Below are 13776 nucleotides of genomic sequence, written 5' to 3'. Positions count from 1 at the left end.
GACAGAATGGAGAAGCTGAACGCGCAGTTGTAGTTGATGGACCTGGGTAAGAAAGAATCAGGTCACAGTGTACAGTAGGTGGCGGTAATGCTCCAAAGGAACGATCCGCCATTACACATGAAGAAGAAAAAGCCAATCAGCAACTGTTCTCAGTTTTGAACGTAAAGCGGTTCATCGCCATGGTGCTTAGTATTGTGCAATGGTTCTGTAATAGAAGACTTCACATTTTATACTTACAACGCTATTAAGTAATCTTGAGAGGGGATCTACATGTTGATAATAAGTTGTTGAGGTAAATTCAATTGTCAACATACCGCTTTTTTATTTTTAAACAATGGGCATGGTCGGTTGTTTCCTGTTTAAAGGTTTATCCGTGTATTCAGTCGTTGCATGGTTGATTTTGTTTGCTTTTCTCTCAAGAATTATTAAATAATTTCTGGTTATTTTGAAATGTATTATATTCAGAAAGTCTGTTTTTATGAAACTAACATTACAAACCGTTCGACCCGTTCCGGTCTAGGGCGTTTGCCTTGAAAATGTGTATATTTGAAAACTGTCAGTGAAATGTCACTGTTCTCGAGTGTTTAGTTCAAGTTCATTGTCTGCTTGTGTTGGTTGTTAGTTCACAATTGCGATTAGTACACAAACTGTTTCAAGGGATTAATGATTAGTTGATTTAAAAACATTCTCTAAAATCTACATTACAAATAACATGATGATTTTTAGGTCATCTCCTGTAAATATTATTGTCTTGTAGCAACCAGAAATTCAGTGAAATTCAAAAAGCGTTGTGAATTTTGTTTGAATTGTGGAATGGAATGTTTATAAAACTTTGTGGTAATACTGTACAATAAGGTCTGTTTGATAACATAAACTAACAATGATTGATACATATTTACAGCATTTATTAACCTTTGTTAATGTTGGTTAAAAAGCTCATGTTTACGGTGCGTTAACTCATGTTACTAGATACCTTGTGTTAGTAAAATGTATTAGTAAATGTTGAAATTAAAATCAAGTAATAATAAATGCTGTAGAAGTACTGTGAAGTGTTAGTTCATGCTAAATATTCTGGTTAACTAAAATTAATTAATTAAAACTTATTGTAAAGTGTTACAAATAAAACACTTCATTGTCTTTACAGAAATATGTTTGTTAGCAGAGGAAATACAGTTTTTGCACTTTTTCCAAAGTGGCTTACATTGCAAACTTGATGTTTTTTTTTCCTTTCACCTTATTGATTCCCAGGGACTTGAATCTATGACTTTGCCGTGGATATCACATTATCTAATGTTAAAGTTTTTGTATAGTAATAGATTAATTCTATTTTGTCGTAAAGATCCAAGATGAATGCAAGAGGAAAAAATGGGCCGGTGTTTATCAAGACGTACAGTAAACGAATGCGAAAGGTGGAGCCTTGGTTCTCCCCTGACCTGAAGAAAGCAGCTTTCTCTTTTTCAAGCACTCCTTCATCAGACCAGTCCATGCCGGAGACTACACAACCCAAGAAACGGTAAAACACGCTCTGACCTATTTATTTCTAATTCATTAACATTGCCATTTTATATCACTGCGGTCACACTTTTCTACATGCAACCTGTTATTGTGCATTACAGTTTTTTGTTCTTTCTTTGTTCTAAGGAAAGTGAGAGAAACAGCCTCCCGCCCAACTAAGTGCAAAGGCATGACTGCTATAAAGGAGAACGAGAGTGATGAGGAAAACTACGCACCATCTTCATCACTCAGGTCAGGACTGTGGCAAAACAACAGCAGCATTACGCAGAGCAGATGAAATGTCTGCACAGAGAATATATTATGATATTATGATGATAGAACCCTAGGTCTTATTTTACTCATAATTTAAAGATTCTAAAACCTGTTAGAAATTCTCAAAACACTGAACAGCTGTTGTTGCTTTTCCATCACTTTTTCTGTTTGATTTTGTTTTTACAGAAGGAAGACAAATGCCAAACCATCAGTAAGAACTACAGCTGGAAGAAAGGTGGCAAAAAGAAAAAAACAATCAATCATTTTCAGCAGCAGTGAAAATGAGGATGACTCCTTTAAGATGAAGAATGAAGTCCATCCAAAAACATCTGCTGATGAATGTGCTGGGTAAGCTTATGCATTTTTTTTAAAAATCTGAAAATTGTTATACTCAGTCAGCATGAGTAAAATGTTGTTTTGTACCCGTGTAGTGCAAAGAAAGTGTTAGACCCTCCCCATTTGAGCAAGTTTGTCACACATCGCAAAAGACCACTGCCACCTGTCCAAAATAAGAGGATCGTAAGTAGTCTACTTTGTGTTTAAGAGAGAAAATTCTGGACTGTCATTAAAGAGGCGTTCTTGTTTTTCTCCTAGTCTGTTGTTCTTCACCGCACGCTCGATTCCTCAGATGATTTCCTCCCTTCGCTCTCCAAAAACAAGCGTGTTGCGAGCAGAAGGCCATTGTACATGCATAACCGTGACTCAAATAATCATGCTGTTCACAAGAACCGCAAACGCTCACAGAACCGTGTGGCTCTGGCTGAGGTCTCTTTTAATGAAAGCGATGACCAGCAGCTTCCGAGTAAACGCCCCCTTCTATCAAGCACCCCTTCTGTGGTATGCAGACAGCTCCAGATGTTACCAGAGCCCTCCATCAGTGAGATCTCCTCCCTCAGCTTTGATGAACTTCACCAACCTACAGAAAACAACAACAGCCTTCATAGTTTAAAGAATGTCCACACTGCACAGGAGAAGATAAGTCTCTGTTCTGGAGAGAGAGTGGTGGAGCAGATTGAGCGAGAAGAGGAAGCGGTTTTGGAAGAGCAAGCTGTGGAACAGAGAAAAGAAGGATGTGCAGAGGCCAAGTCTGCCCAGGCAAGCACAGGTTTTCAATGTTTGTCACCAGAGGCACGCCTAAAATCTTTAACTGATGAGCTAAAAGAGAGGTGAGTAATGGTTGTTCATTTAAATAGAGTAACAACTTGCACTTGTTTTTTATTGTTTTTGTTTTTACAGCAAATGTTTAGCAATTTGTCAGCTAACATTTACCTCAGGAAATTAGGGCTGATAATAGTCGACAAGAAAAGGCTTGGTCAACCAAAATTTTAATAGTCGCTTTGTCGCAGAAAAAAAAAATACCACAGGAAGTGGCAAAGTCACTTGATGGACAGATTGTTAACGGCTTGTCTGTGTGGTAATATAGTACATCGTGGAGGACATCCAAATGCTCACCTATCATTCATCAACCTCAAAAATGGCTTTTTCATCTGAAAGGTCTATGTAGTAGCAACTTTACATGGGCGCTCAATCTAATGTTAACCTAGAAAAATTTGCACTATTCAAGTGTCTGTGCGGAGTGTGTAAGCTGAATAATGGTGTGCTTATACTGCATGACAGATGGAGGTGCTGGTGTGGCCACTTGCTATTAAAATACTCCGTCATTTTTGGTCACCCAGATAAAAGTAATACATATTTCAAATCTGTACAGACTCAATGTTTATTTGTGTGTATTCAGAATAACAACGAAACGTGCTTTTGTAAAATAATTCAGGCAAACAGGATGCAAAGTAGGATTCAAAGTAGGATGCTATATAGCCAATTAAAGGCTCATTTTTATAATTTGTATGGTTTATAAGCGACTAATAGTCGACTAATGATTAAAATGAATGACTACTGGTCGACCAGAAAAATCTAGCAAATAGCATATAGCAAAAATTGTAAATATATGCATTGCTTTTTTAAAAAAGTTTTTTTTTTTTTTTTTTTTTTGGAGAAATTGAAAAACTGACATGGAAGAGAAGAAATTGTTGAATATAGTCATTATTTTTGTTTTATTTTCACACAAAAGCTATTCTCATAGCTTAAATTTAAGGTTGAACCACTGATGTCACATGAACTATTTTAGCAATGTCCTACCTACCTGTGGTAGTATCGTTGCTGTCTATGCAGGGTCAGAAAGCTTTCGAATTTCATCAAAAAATCTTAATTTGTGTTCTGAAGATGAACAAAGGTTTAAAACATAAGGGTGAATAATTAATGACAGAATTTTCATTTTTTGTGAACTGTCCCTAAAAAAGAATGAGTACATATGTTCAAACCTTTGACTGGTAGTGTTAAATGTTTTTATTTTAATTAAACATTTCAGTTAAGTTTTGTCTGTTTTGTTTGATATATAGGTGCCGCACAGTTGATGTGGCCGTAACACTCAAGAAAACAGATGTCTCAGACCATCTACTGGTGCAGAGCTGTAGCAGGGAACGGGAAGAGAAGATTGCCTCAGTTTATTTGAAGTCCTCTGTGGCAGCAACCAGTCAGAACAGCCAAAGCTATATAACTGTATCATCCAGCCGCTCTTCCCTGTCTCAGCCGTCAATCTATATCTCCTCCTCCAGTTCTTTGTCCACTTCCCCTTTCTCTGGAGCTGTTTGCTCAAACCAGTCACTTATCGAGCGTCTTAAAGCTAAATGTTTGTTATCTTCCCTTGCGGTCAGCATTCAACGTCTTGACTTGGGTGCATATTTGTCTGCCCACCAGGGGGCAACAAAAGCCCCTTGTACTGAGTCCCCATATACCTGCCACAGAGAAAATGCCACCTCTCCACCTTTTAAGGAGACAGGGAATGCTGTCTTAAACAGTCCAGCAAATAACAGGACTTCCAATAATGCTGAAGCAGTTGTCCAACACTTGTCTGCATCGTTCCTGCCACCCCCAGTCTCTCCACCTGCCTCTGCAGCTCATAGCAAAACACGGCCGCCTGCTGTGCCTAAAGAACGCACAGGTGCTGGTACTGGCACTGCTCGTAAAGTTTGCGTGAGTGGACTTAATGTCAGCCGCTGGTCAAAGAGGGGTACTGGAGAATTCAATGAGAAACGGAAGAAAAAGGAAGTGCGGAAAAAGGCTGTGTCAGGAGACTACAGTTCCTGTAGCAGCATGTTGTCTGCTGGAGCCGACACGTATGCTGGGGTCAGTTATCATTGTCAGGAATACATTCATGTGCTTATTTTGCTATAATTGTCACTCACATTCTTTGACAAGTAAATTAACACTTTTTTTTTTTTTTGATGTAACCATTCACTCATAACACATTCCTGTATATTTCTGTAATTCATATTGGAATTGCATATTTAAAATAATTAAATGTATGCATGGGTCAAGGGGCATGATTTATTATGATCAAAAATATTTTTTTTGTTATTATTTTATTATTTAAAAAATTTGGTTAACACACACACTTTAACCTGACAGTCACATTTTTAAAAAATGTAATTTTGCAGTGTTTGTCAACTTAAAAGGGACTACGAATAATTATCTCATTTTATAAACGTTACTGTTAAGGTCCCCCATCCATCCCTCCCTCCCCTCTCTCCTTCCTGCCAACATCCATCCATCCCTCCTTCCCTCCCTCCCTCCCTCCATCCTTCCTTCTGTCCCTCCATCCCTTGTTCCGTCCACCCCTCCATCCATCCATTCCTTCCTCCCTCCCAACATCTATCCATTCGTCCATCCATCCCAACATCCCTCCATCCATCCCAACATCCCTCCATCCATCATGCATCCCTCCCTCCTTCCATGCGTCCCTCTCTCCACCCATCCGACCCTCCCATCATCCATCCCTCCTCCCTCCCTCCCACTGCTCATCCCAGCATCCTTCCAGCGCCTGTTCATCCATCCCTTCATCCCAACGTCCGTCCGTCCATCCATCCATCCATCCATCCATCTCTTCCAACATTCATCCATCCCTCTCTCCCTCCCTCCATCCATCCCAATATCCATCCCTCCCTCTTTCTATCCATCCATCATCCCTCCTCCCACCCTCCCTTCATCCCTCCCTCCATCAATCCATTATCATCCCTCTCTCCCTATGTCCATCCCAACATCCCTCTCTCCCTCCATCTGTCCATCCATCCCTTCATTCCAATGTCCGTCCGTCCATCCATCCATTCATCTCTCCTTCCATCCATCCGTCCGTCCGTCCCTCCATCCATCGATCCATCTGTCCCTCCCAACATCCATCCATCCATCCCTCCCTCCCTCTGTCCGTCCCTCCATCCAGTGATCCATCCCAATGTCTGTCTGTCCGTCTAACCATTTATCCCAACGTCCATCCATCCAACCCTCCGTTCGTCCATCTCAATGTCCATCTGTCCCTCCATCCTAACGTCCACCCCCCTGTCCGTCCATCCATCCATCCATCCATCCCAACAAAATCTAAAGTTTGGTGGATGTTACTTTTCGGAGAGAAGAAAAGTGCCACCAAAAGTAACCAAAAGTTTTATGTTTTTTTTTTTTTTCTGTGCGTTCATGCAGGAATCTACATGTGGCTGGCTGCAGGGCACCAGTGGGATTGGTCTGGCTGTGACACCTCTCAGAATGGAGCAAATGAATCTGTCTTCCATCCTTGCCAACTTCACTCCAGACACACTCACAACACACTCCTGGGGCCGACTAAAGGCTGCACTGTCCCTGCATAAGAAGAAAACTGGTATGTGTTTACAACAGGCTAGATAAAGCCAGTAGTCTTTGATTCATACACCAAACAACCCAAAGTCTGCATATTTAAGAGCTTAAGGGGCATTTTACACGGTACGTGATGGGCGGCAAGCCTTCATTGCCACCTTTGTTGTAATACACTCTCTCCCTTTGAAATCTTAAAAGCGTGTAAAATGGCCTTAAGTGCTTGTCACTTTTCCTAAAAGCACCTGTTATGTATAAATCGCTGAATGTGTGTGTGTGTGTCTACGTGCCACAGCATTTCCCACCCCTCGACGCTTGATTCAGTCTCATCTGAGGTCCCCAGGCTCTGGGTTTCCAGCTGACAACAGTGTAGACCTGTTTGCTTCCCCTTTCTGCACACCATCCAGAATCACACCTTCACGCATGCTTCGGTCCACCATGAACACCCCTATGGTAAGGACACAGAGATTTGTGTTCACACCTCAAAATAATGAACAATCGTTATGTAAAGAAGCTGTATCCCCAAGACATATAAACCATTATGTAACACTCCTGTACTGATGGGACTGTAAGGCTGGGGATCAGTAAGATTGTTCATGGTTTTTTTTTTTTTTTTTTTCTTATGCTCAGTAAGGCTGCATTTACTTGATGAAAAATACAGAAAAAAACAGTAACACTGTGAAATATTGTTACAGATTAAAAAATCATTTTCTATTTTCACATTTTAAAAATATAATTTATTCCTGTGATGCAAAGCTGAAATTTCAGCATCATTACTCCAGTCTTCAGTGTCACATGATCCTCCAGAAATCATTCTAATAAATACTAATTTATTACTTTTATTATCAATGTTGGAAACAGTTGTGCTGCTTAATATTTTTTTAAAACCTGTGATTCTATTTTTTTTTAGGATTCTTTGATGAATAAAAGGTTAAAAATATATAGCAAAAATATATATTAGCATTTATTAAAAATATAAGTCTTTTCTAACAATATAAGTCTTTGCTATCACTTTATCAATTTAACACATCCTTGGTGAATAAAAGTATTAATTTCTTTCAGAAAAAAGCAATAAAAATGTACTGACCACAAACTTTTAAAAGGTAGATTATACTGTTACAAAACATTTCTATTTTAAATAAATGCAGTTTTTTAACATTTTATTTAGGTTATCAACAAAATATCAACACTGATAATAAATCAGAATATTAGAATGATTTCTAAAGGATCACGTGACAGTGAAAACTGGAGTAATGATGCTGAAAATTCAGCTTGGCATCACAGGAATAAATTACATTTTAAAATATATTCACATAGAAAACACTTATTTTACATTGAAATAATATTTACAATATTACTATCTTTTTTTTTTCCTGATTTTTTTGATCAAATAAATGCAGCCTTGATAAGCCTAAGAAACTTCTTTAAAAAACATAAAAAATCTTACTGATCCCAAACTTTTGAACAGCAGTGTATAATATTAATTTCTGTCCTTGTTTGTCTGTGGTCCAGATTTCATATGACGAAGATATCAGTGATGCAGAAAAAGTGTATCAGGAATGCCAGCAGAACGGCCCAATTTCCTTCAGTGACTGTATCCCTCCAGCTCGCATGAAACACTGCAATAAGATTGGTGAAGGGACGTTTGGAGAGGTCTTCTCAACCATAAATGATTCCAACGAGACGGTTGCTCTCAAAGTATGTGCACAATTGAATCAACATATGGTTTTATTGTAGAAACTCTAACACATCATAGGGTGATTTAATGCAAACATTTAGTATTTAAAATAAAATGTGACTGTGTAAAATATGACTTACATGTACATATGTAAGAATAGTAGTTTGGTCATTTTGTTCGGTGACATTGAAAATTTTGGTGATTTGTAAGCAGAATTATTTCTTAAACTTACAAAAATAATATACAAAATGTCATTTCTGTAGATCATCCCAGTAGAAGGCAGTCAGCAGGTCAATGGTGAACACCAGAAAACTTTTGGTGAAATCCTCCATGAAATCATCATTTCAAAGTAGGATGTCTGGCATATCTCAGCAAATCTATTGTACATTTGAATGTAATATTGTGTAAATATTTAAACACATCTTCAATGTTCCTACAGAGAGCTGAGCAGCCTTAACACGAAGGAGATTAACAAGACGGACGGTTTCATTGGGCTCAACAAGTATGCTGCTTTTTTCTTAGCTAACTTGGGTGTAAAATGAGGTGATTGGAAATATATGAGAGTTATAGTTCTAAGAATGAAGAAGGTGATTTTGTTTTGTAAAGTTTTTCTTTCATAATTTTTTTTTTGTGAGTGAACTATTCCTTTATGTTTTAGTCTACATTGTGTTCGAGGACGCTATCCAGATGATCTGCTCAAAGCCTGGGACAAGTTTGACCGTCAGAAGGGATCTGAGAATGACAGACCTGGTAAGCTAAAAGTACAAACAATTTGTATGCCTTTTAACAGTATTTTGTGATTTAATGTTTATTAATGTATTCATCTGTTGGCACAGATTTCTTTGATGACGAGCAGCTGTTTTTAATCCTGGAGTTTGAGTTTGGAGGGAGTGATCTAGAAAACATGAATGGAAAGGTACCTTGCACACACAAGAGTTTCCCTTTGTAGACAGGTTTGCTTTTTTATACAGGTTGGGCTGTTCCAGTCATTTCTGTGAACTCCACTGAACACCTTTGAGGTGAATTCAGGCCCAGCATCACGGATGCTTTTGTCATTGCATGGTTTAAAATAGGGATGCACCGAAACGTATCGGCCGAAATGCTTGCGCGTTTTGTCAGTAAAGCCGGTTCTGTAATCAGCGGTAAATGCCATCAGGCGCGTGATTTCACGTTGAGCCTTATATACTACACACAGCCGTTGTTCACTGGCGAGCTGCGCAAATCCATGTTCATTATCAGTGTGAATTTGCACAGCTCGTCAGTGAACAACGGCTGTGTGTAGTATATACGGCTCAACGTGAAATCACGCACCTGATGGCATTTACCGCTGATTACAGAACCGGCTTTACTGACAAAACGCAAGCATTTCGGCCGATACGTTTCGGTGCATCACTAGTTTAAAATGTTGCATTTAGTTACATTTTCTAAACTCGTCTTTCATCCATCTTTAAAACGCAAGTATTTTTAATGACACCTGAGATATTTAAGTCTCTATTGAAAGTCCAATACACCAAAACTTTAAATAACTCATACAAAGTAGTTGAACTATAGTTTATCATTATGACAACTTAAAGTGTATGATTGTGTGTACCATTGCAGCTGTCTTCCATGGTCCAGGCCAAGAGTGTTCTACATCAAGTCACTGCAGCTTTGGCCGTAGCTGAGCAAGCGCTGTGCTTTGAACACAGGTAACGTTTAAATTTCATTATAAATGTACCATGTGCATAAAAATGTCTGTGTAAGCTGATGTAAGTGTTGTGTGCTGGTGTTTCAGAGATCTTCATTGGGGAAACATCCTGGTGAAGAACATTAAGCACAAGCACAATGAGTTCATTCTGAATGGATCAGTGCATTCTGTAGAGACACGAGGGGTTCACGTCAACATTATTGACTACTCACTCTCACGCCTGGAGATCGGTCAGTCCAAGGCTAAACTGTTTCTCTTACTCTTTTAAAGTAGTTTGTTGTGCCTTGACATGCTTTCAAAGCATTAGGGTCACATGTTTATTAACTATTAGACATGTTGTTGTTATGCGACAAAAAATTGATTTTGCATGTCTTGCTAGCCTCACTCCTAAAATGGTTTTAGCCTGACTTCAGAGTCCTTTCTTGACTTTCTCCACTGCATTGAACACTTAAAATCATACAACATCATAATTTTGACTGTGTAGAATTTATTATAGCAAACTTTAATTTTCTTTCAGCTTTTACAGATGTTCATGATCTGGAAAATTCTCATAAATTAACTACAAAACCATATTTGGTCCCAATCTGGCTAGCTGTTGTTTAAGGACAAGTTTGCAGATTTGTAGTATTGTTTTAATGAAGGTAGTATAAATATGGAGAAAGAGTACATTTACATATATGTTTCCAACCATTACAATACAAAGGTGTTTGAAAGTTGACAAAGTTATCCTTTTAAAGGATAACTTAATTTCCTGATAATTTACTCACTCCTGTGTCATCCAGGATGTTCATGTCTTTCTTTCTTCAGTCGAAAAGAAATTAAGGTTTTTGAGGAAAACATTCCTGGATTTTTCTTCATATATTGGACTTCAGTGGGGATCAGCAGGTTGAAGGTCCAAATTGCAGTTTCAGTGCAGCTTCAATGGGCTCTACACAATCCCAGCCGAAGAATAAGTAAAACAACATAGAACGATAAGGAATGTGGAGGAAAAAATTAGATACCCATCCTTTTTGAACCAAAGTACACAGGTGAAGAACTAACCATGCATGACCTTTCCAATGTGATTACGTAATGCGTGCAGTCATAGATGCGCATGGCAGAGCTAGTGCAAGATGAGCATTTGTGGATATAAAGTGTGTACTTTATTTATTTATTTATTTATTTATTTATTTTTTTAAAGGGGTCATCGGATGCAAAACTCACTTTTACATGTTGTTTGAACATAAATGTGTGTTGGCAGTATATGTACACAACCACCCTATAATGATAAAAATCCACCTAGTGGTATTTTTTAATCTTTATAAGTAATATCCCCTTTTTCAAATCAAGCCATCCTAAGCATCTTGTCTGAGTGACGTCACACCAACCAAGGCCACTCCAATGATAGTTGATTTACACGGCCGTCTTACCTTTGACCCGCCCTGAGCTGAGTGAGCTGTAAACAGCCCGACCGCCACTATTTCTACGGCAGAGCAGGGAAAAACATTTTCCTCAAAAAATGTTTTTGAGGAAAACATTTCAGCATTTTTCCATATAATGGACTGCTATTGTGCCCCGATTTTGAACTTCCGAAATGTAGTTTAAATGCGGCTTCAAACTATCCCAAATGCGGTTGTAAACGATCCCAGCCGAGAAAGAACGGTCTTATCTAGCGTGATAATCGGTGATTTTCATAAAAATAATACAATTTATATACTTTTTAATGTCAAACGCTCGTCTTGTCTTACTCTGCGCTGACTGTTTTTTTTTTTCGGGTCATGACAGTTAAGGTATGTCAAAACTCCCATCTCATGTTCTCCCTCAACTTCAAAATCGTGCTATATCGCTGTTTTACCTTTTTTGTTAAGGGTGTTTGATTTTCTTTGCATGTTCACTTTGCAAACACTGGGTCTGAACTTCTGCAGTGATGTAGGATGATTTTGAAATTATTTTTGAAGTTGAGGGAGAAAATACAGTTAGAGTTTTTCAACATACCCTAACTGACTTGAACTGGAAAAAAAACAGTCCGGGCAGAATAAGACAAGACGAGCATTTGACATTAAAAAGTATATAAATTGTATTATTTTTATGAAAATAACCAATTGTTACGCTAGATAAGACCCTTCTTTCTCGGCAGAGATCATTTACAACCGCATTTGGGATCTTTGAAGCCGCATTTAAACTGCTTTTTGGAAGTTCAAACTCGGGGCACCATATCAGTCCATTTTATGGAGAAAAATCCTGAAATGTTTTCCTCAAAAAACAATTTCTTTACGACAGTTTCTTTATGAACATCTTGGATGACAAGGGGGTGAGTACATTATATGTGAATCTTTGTTTTGGAAGTGGACTTCTTTAAGTGAATGAGGTGTTCTGTTGAATGTAATAAAGAACATAGAAGACGCAGAGAATTAACGTTAGTTAATGTTATTCTGTACTTTACTGTACCCTTATTCTTCGGCTGGGATCGTGTAGATCCCTTTGAAGCTAAATTGAAACAATTTTAGACCTTCAACCCATTGATCCACTATATAGAGAAAAATCCTGGAATGTTTTCCTCAAAAACCTTAATTTCTTTTCGACTGAAGAAAGACATGAACATCTTGGATGACATGATGGGGATGAGTGAATTATCAGGAAATTTTAATTCAGGAGTGAACTAATGTTTTAAAAATTTAATTTACGCTAAAGTTGCAACCCTGTTACCAATCACATTTTGTTTAAATAATTAATGTTACTTTTTTTTTTTTTTTTTTTTTTTTTTTTAAACACAAATGTCTGTAAATCAGTCACTTTATTTTACTTTTTTGATGTTTTTAGTAAAAGTTGAATGACTTTGTTTGGTAAGAGTTGATAATTTTTACTTCCTGATGCAAATGAATAGAAAAAGTTCTAAATGTTTTACATTTCTATCTCTCTCTTTCAGATGGACTGACGGTGTCATGTGATATATCTAATGATGAGGAGTTGTTTATGGGTCAGGGAGATTATCAGTTTGAAATCTACCGTCTAATGAAGAAGGAAAACAAGTATGTGCTTTAGCCTCAGAGAAAATATTATTTAAGTTGATAGTTTACCCAAAAAATTAAAACTCAACCTCATGTTGTTCCAAACTCATAAGACCTCCATTCATCTTCATAACACAAATTAAGACATTTTTGATGAAGTCCAAGAGCTTTCTGACCCTGCTTAGACAGCAACATGACTGACATGTTCAAGTTCCAGAAAGGTAGTCATGACATTTTTAAAATAACAGTGGTTCAATGGAAATGTTATGAAGCTATGAGAACACTTTTTGTGTGCAAGGAAAACAACAGCTTCATAACATTCAGGCTGAACCACTGATGTCACATGGACTATTTTAACAGTGTCCTTATTACATTTCTGGGCCTTGAATGTGGGAGTTTCGTTGCTTTCTAAGCAGGTTAGAAAGCTCTCGGAATTCATGGAAAACATTTACACTTGTGTTACCGAAGATGAAAGAAGGTCTTTCGAATTACAAATTAGGTCTTATTATTTTCATCTTTGGGTGAATTATCCCTTTAAAACTCTTTTATTCTAAATTTTTGAATAATCATTGTTTTTCTCATTCTCTCTGTCTCAGTAACTGCTGGTCCAGCTATAATCCACATTCCAACGTGTTGTGGCTGCACTATCTGGCTGATAAACTGTTGAGCATGAACTACAAGACCAAAGCCCAGACCAACCAGCAGAGGACAATGAAGAGTGCCCTTAAATCTTTCCAGTCGGATATTCTCAATTATCCGTCAGCTACAGAAGCTCTTATGAACTGCAAATTATTTCAGTGAAACATTTGTTTTAATTAACACAATAGATAGACCTGTATATTTAGTTACTAGTTCAGGGCAAGTACAGTATTCTAACGTTTTGTAAAAAGATATTAAAAAACAAATAAAGAACATGTGCAATCATGCAATTTAAAAAACAAAAATATGTAATTTATTGATATACATTAATTATTTTGAGATAG

General features: G+C 37.7%; 1 protein-coding gene across 1 annotated transcript; it reads left to right on the top strand.

Moving 5' to 3' along the window:
- Window positions 1-131: 131 nt before the first annotated feature.
- On the top strand, window positions 132-13736 carry LOC127168133 (uncharacterized). Its single transcript, XM_051114718.1, has 18 exons — window positions 132-292; window positions 1340-1513; window positions 1642-1746; window positions 1954-2115; window positions 2199-2286; window positions 2362-2933; window positions 4164-4950; window positions 6295-6469; window positions 6737-6894; window positions 7954-8139; window positions 8383-8468; window positions 8559-8621; window positions 8778-8869; window positions 8956-9035; window positions 9719-9807; window positions 9894-10036; window positions 12712-12814; window positions 13390-13736. Exons 2-18 carry the CDS (start codon window positions 1347-1349, stop codon window positions 13592-13594), a joined length of 3261 nt encoding a protein of 1086 aa, XP_050970675.1. The 5' UTR covers window positions 132-292; window positions 1340-1346; the 3' UTR covers window positions 13595-13736.
- The last annotated feature ends 40 nt before the right edge of the window (window positions 13737-13776 follow it).

The sequence above is a fragment of the Labeo rohita genome, chromosome 1 (assembly GCF_022985175.1).
Source record: "Labeo rohita strain BAU-BD-2019 chromosome 1, IGBB_LRoh.1.0, whole genome shotgun sequence".
Classification (NCBI taxonomy): Eukaryota; Metazoa; Chordata; class Actinopteri; order Cypriniformes; family Cyprinidae; genus Labeo; species Labeo rohita.
The sequence above is the reverse complement of the archived record's forward strand: the minus strand, read 5'-3'. Positions and strand labels throughout refer to the sequence as shown.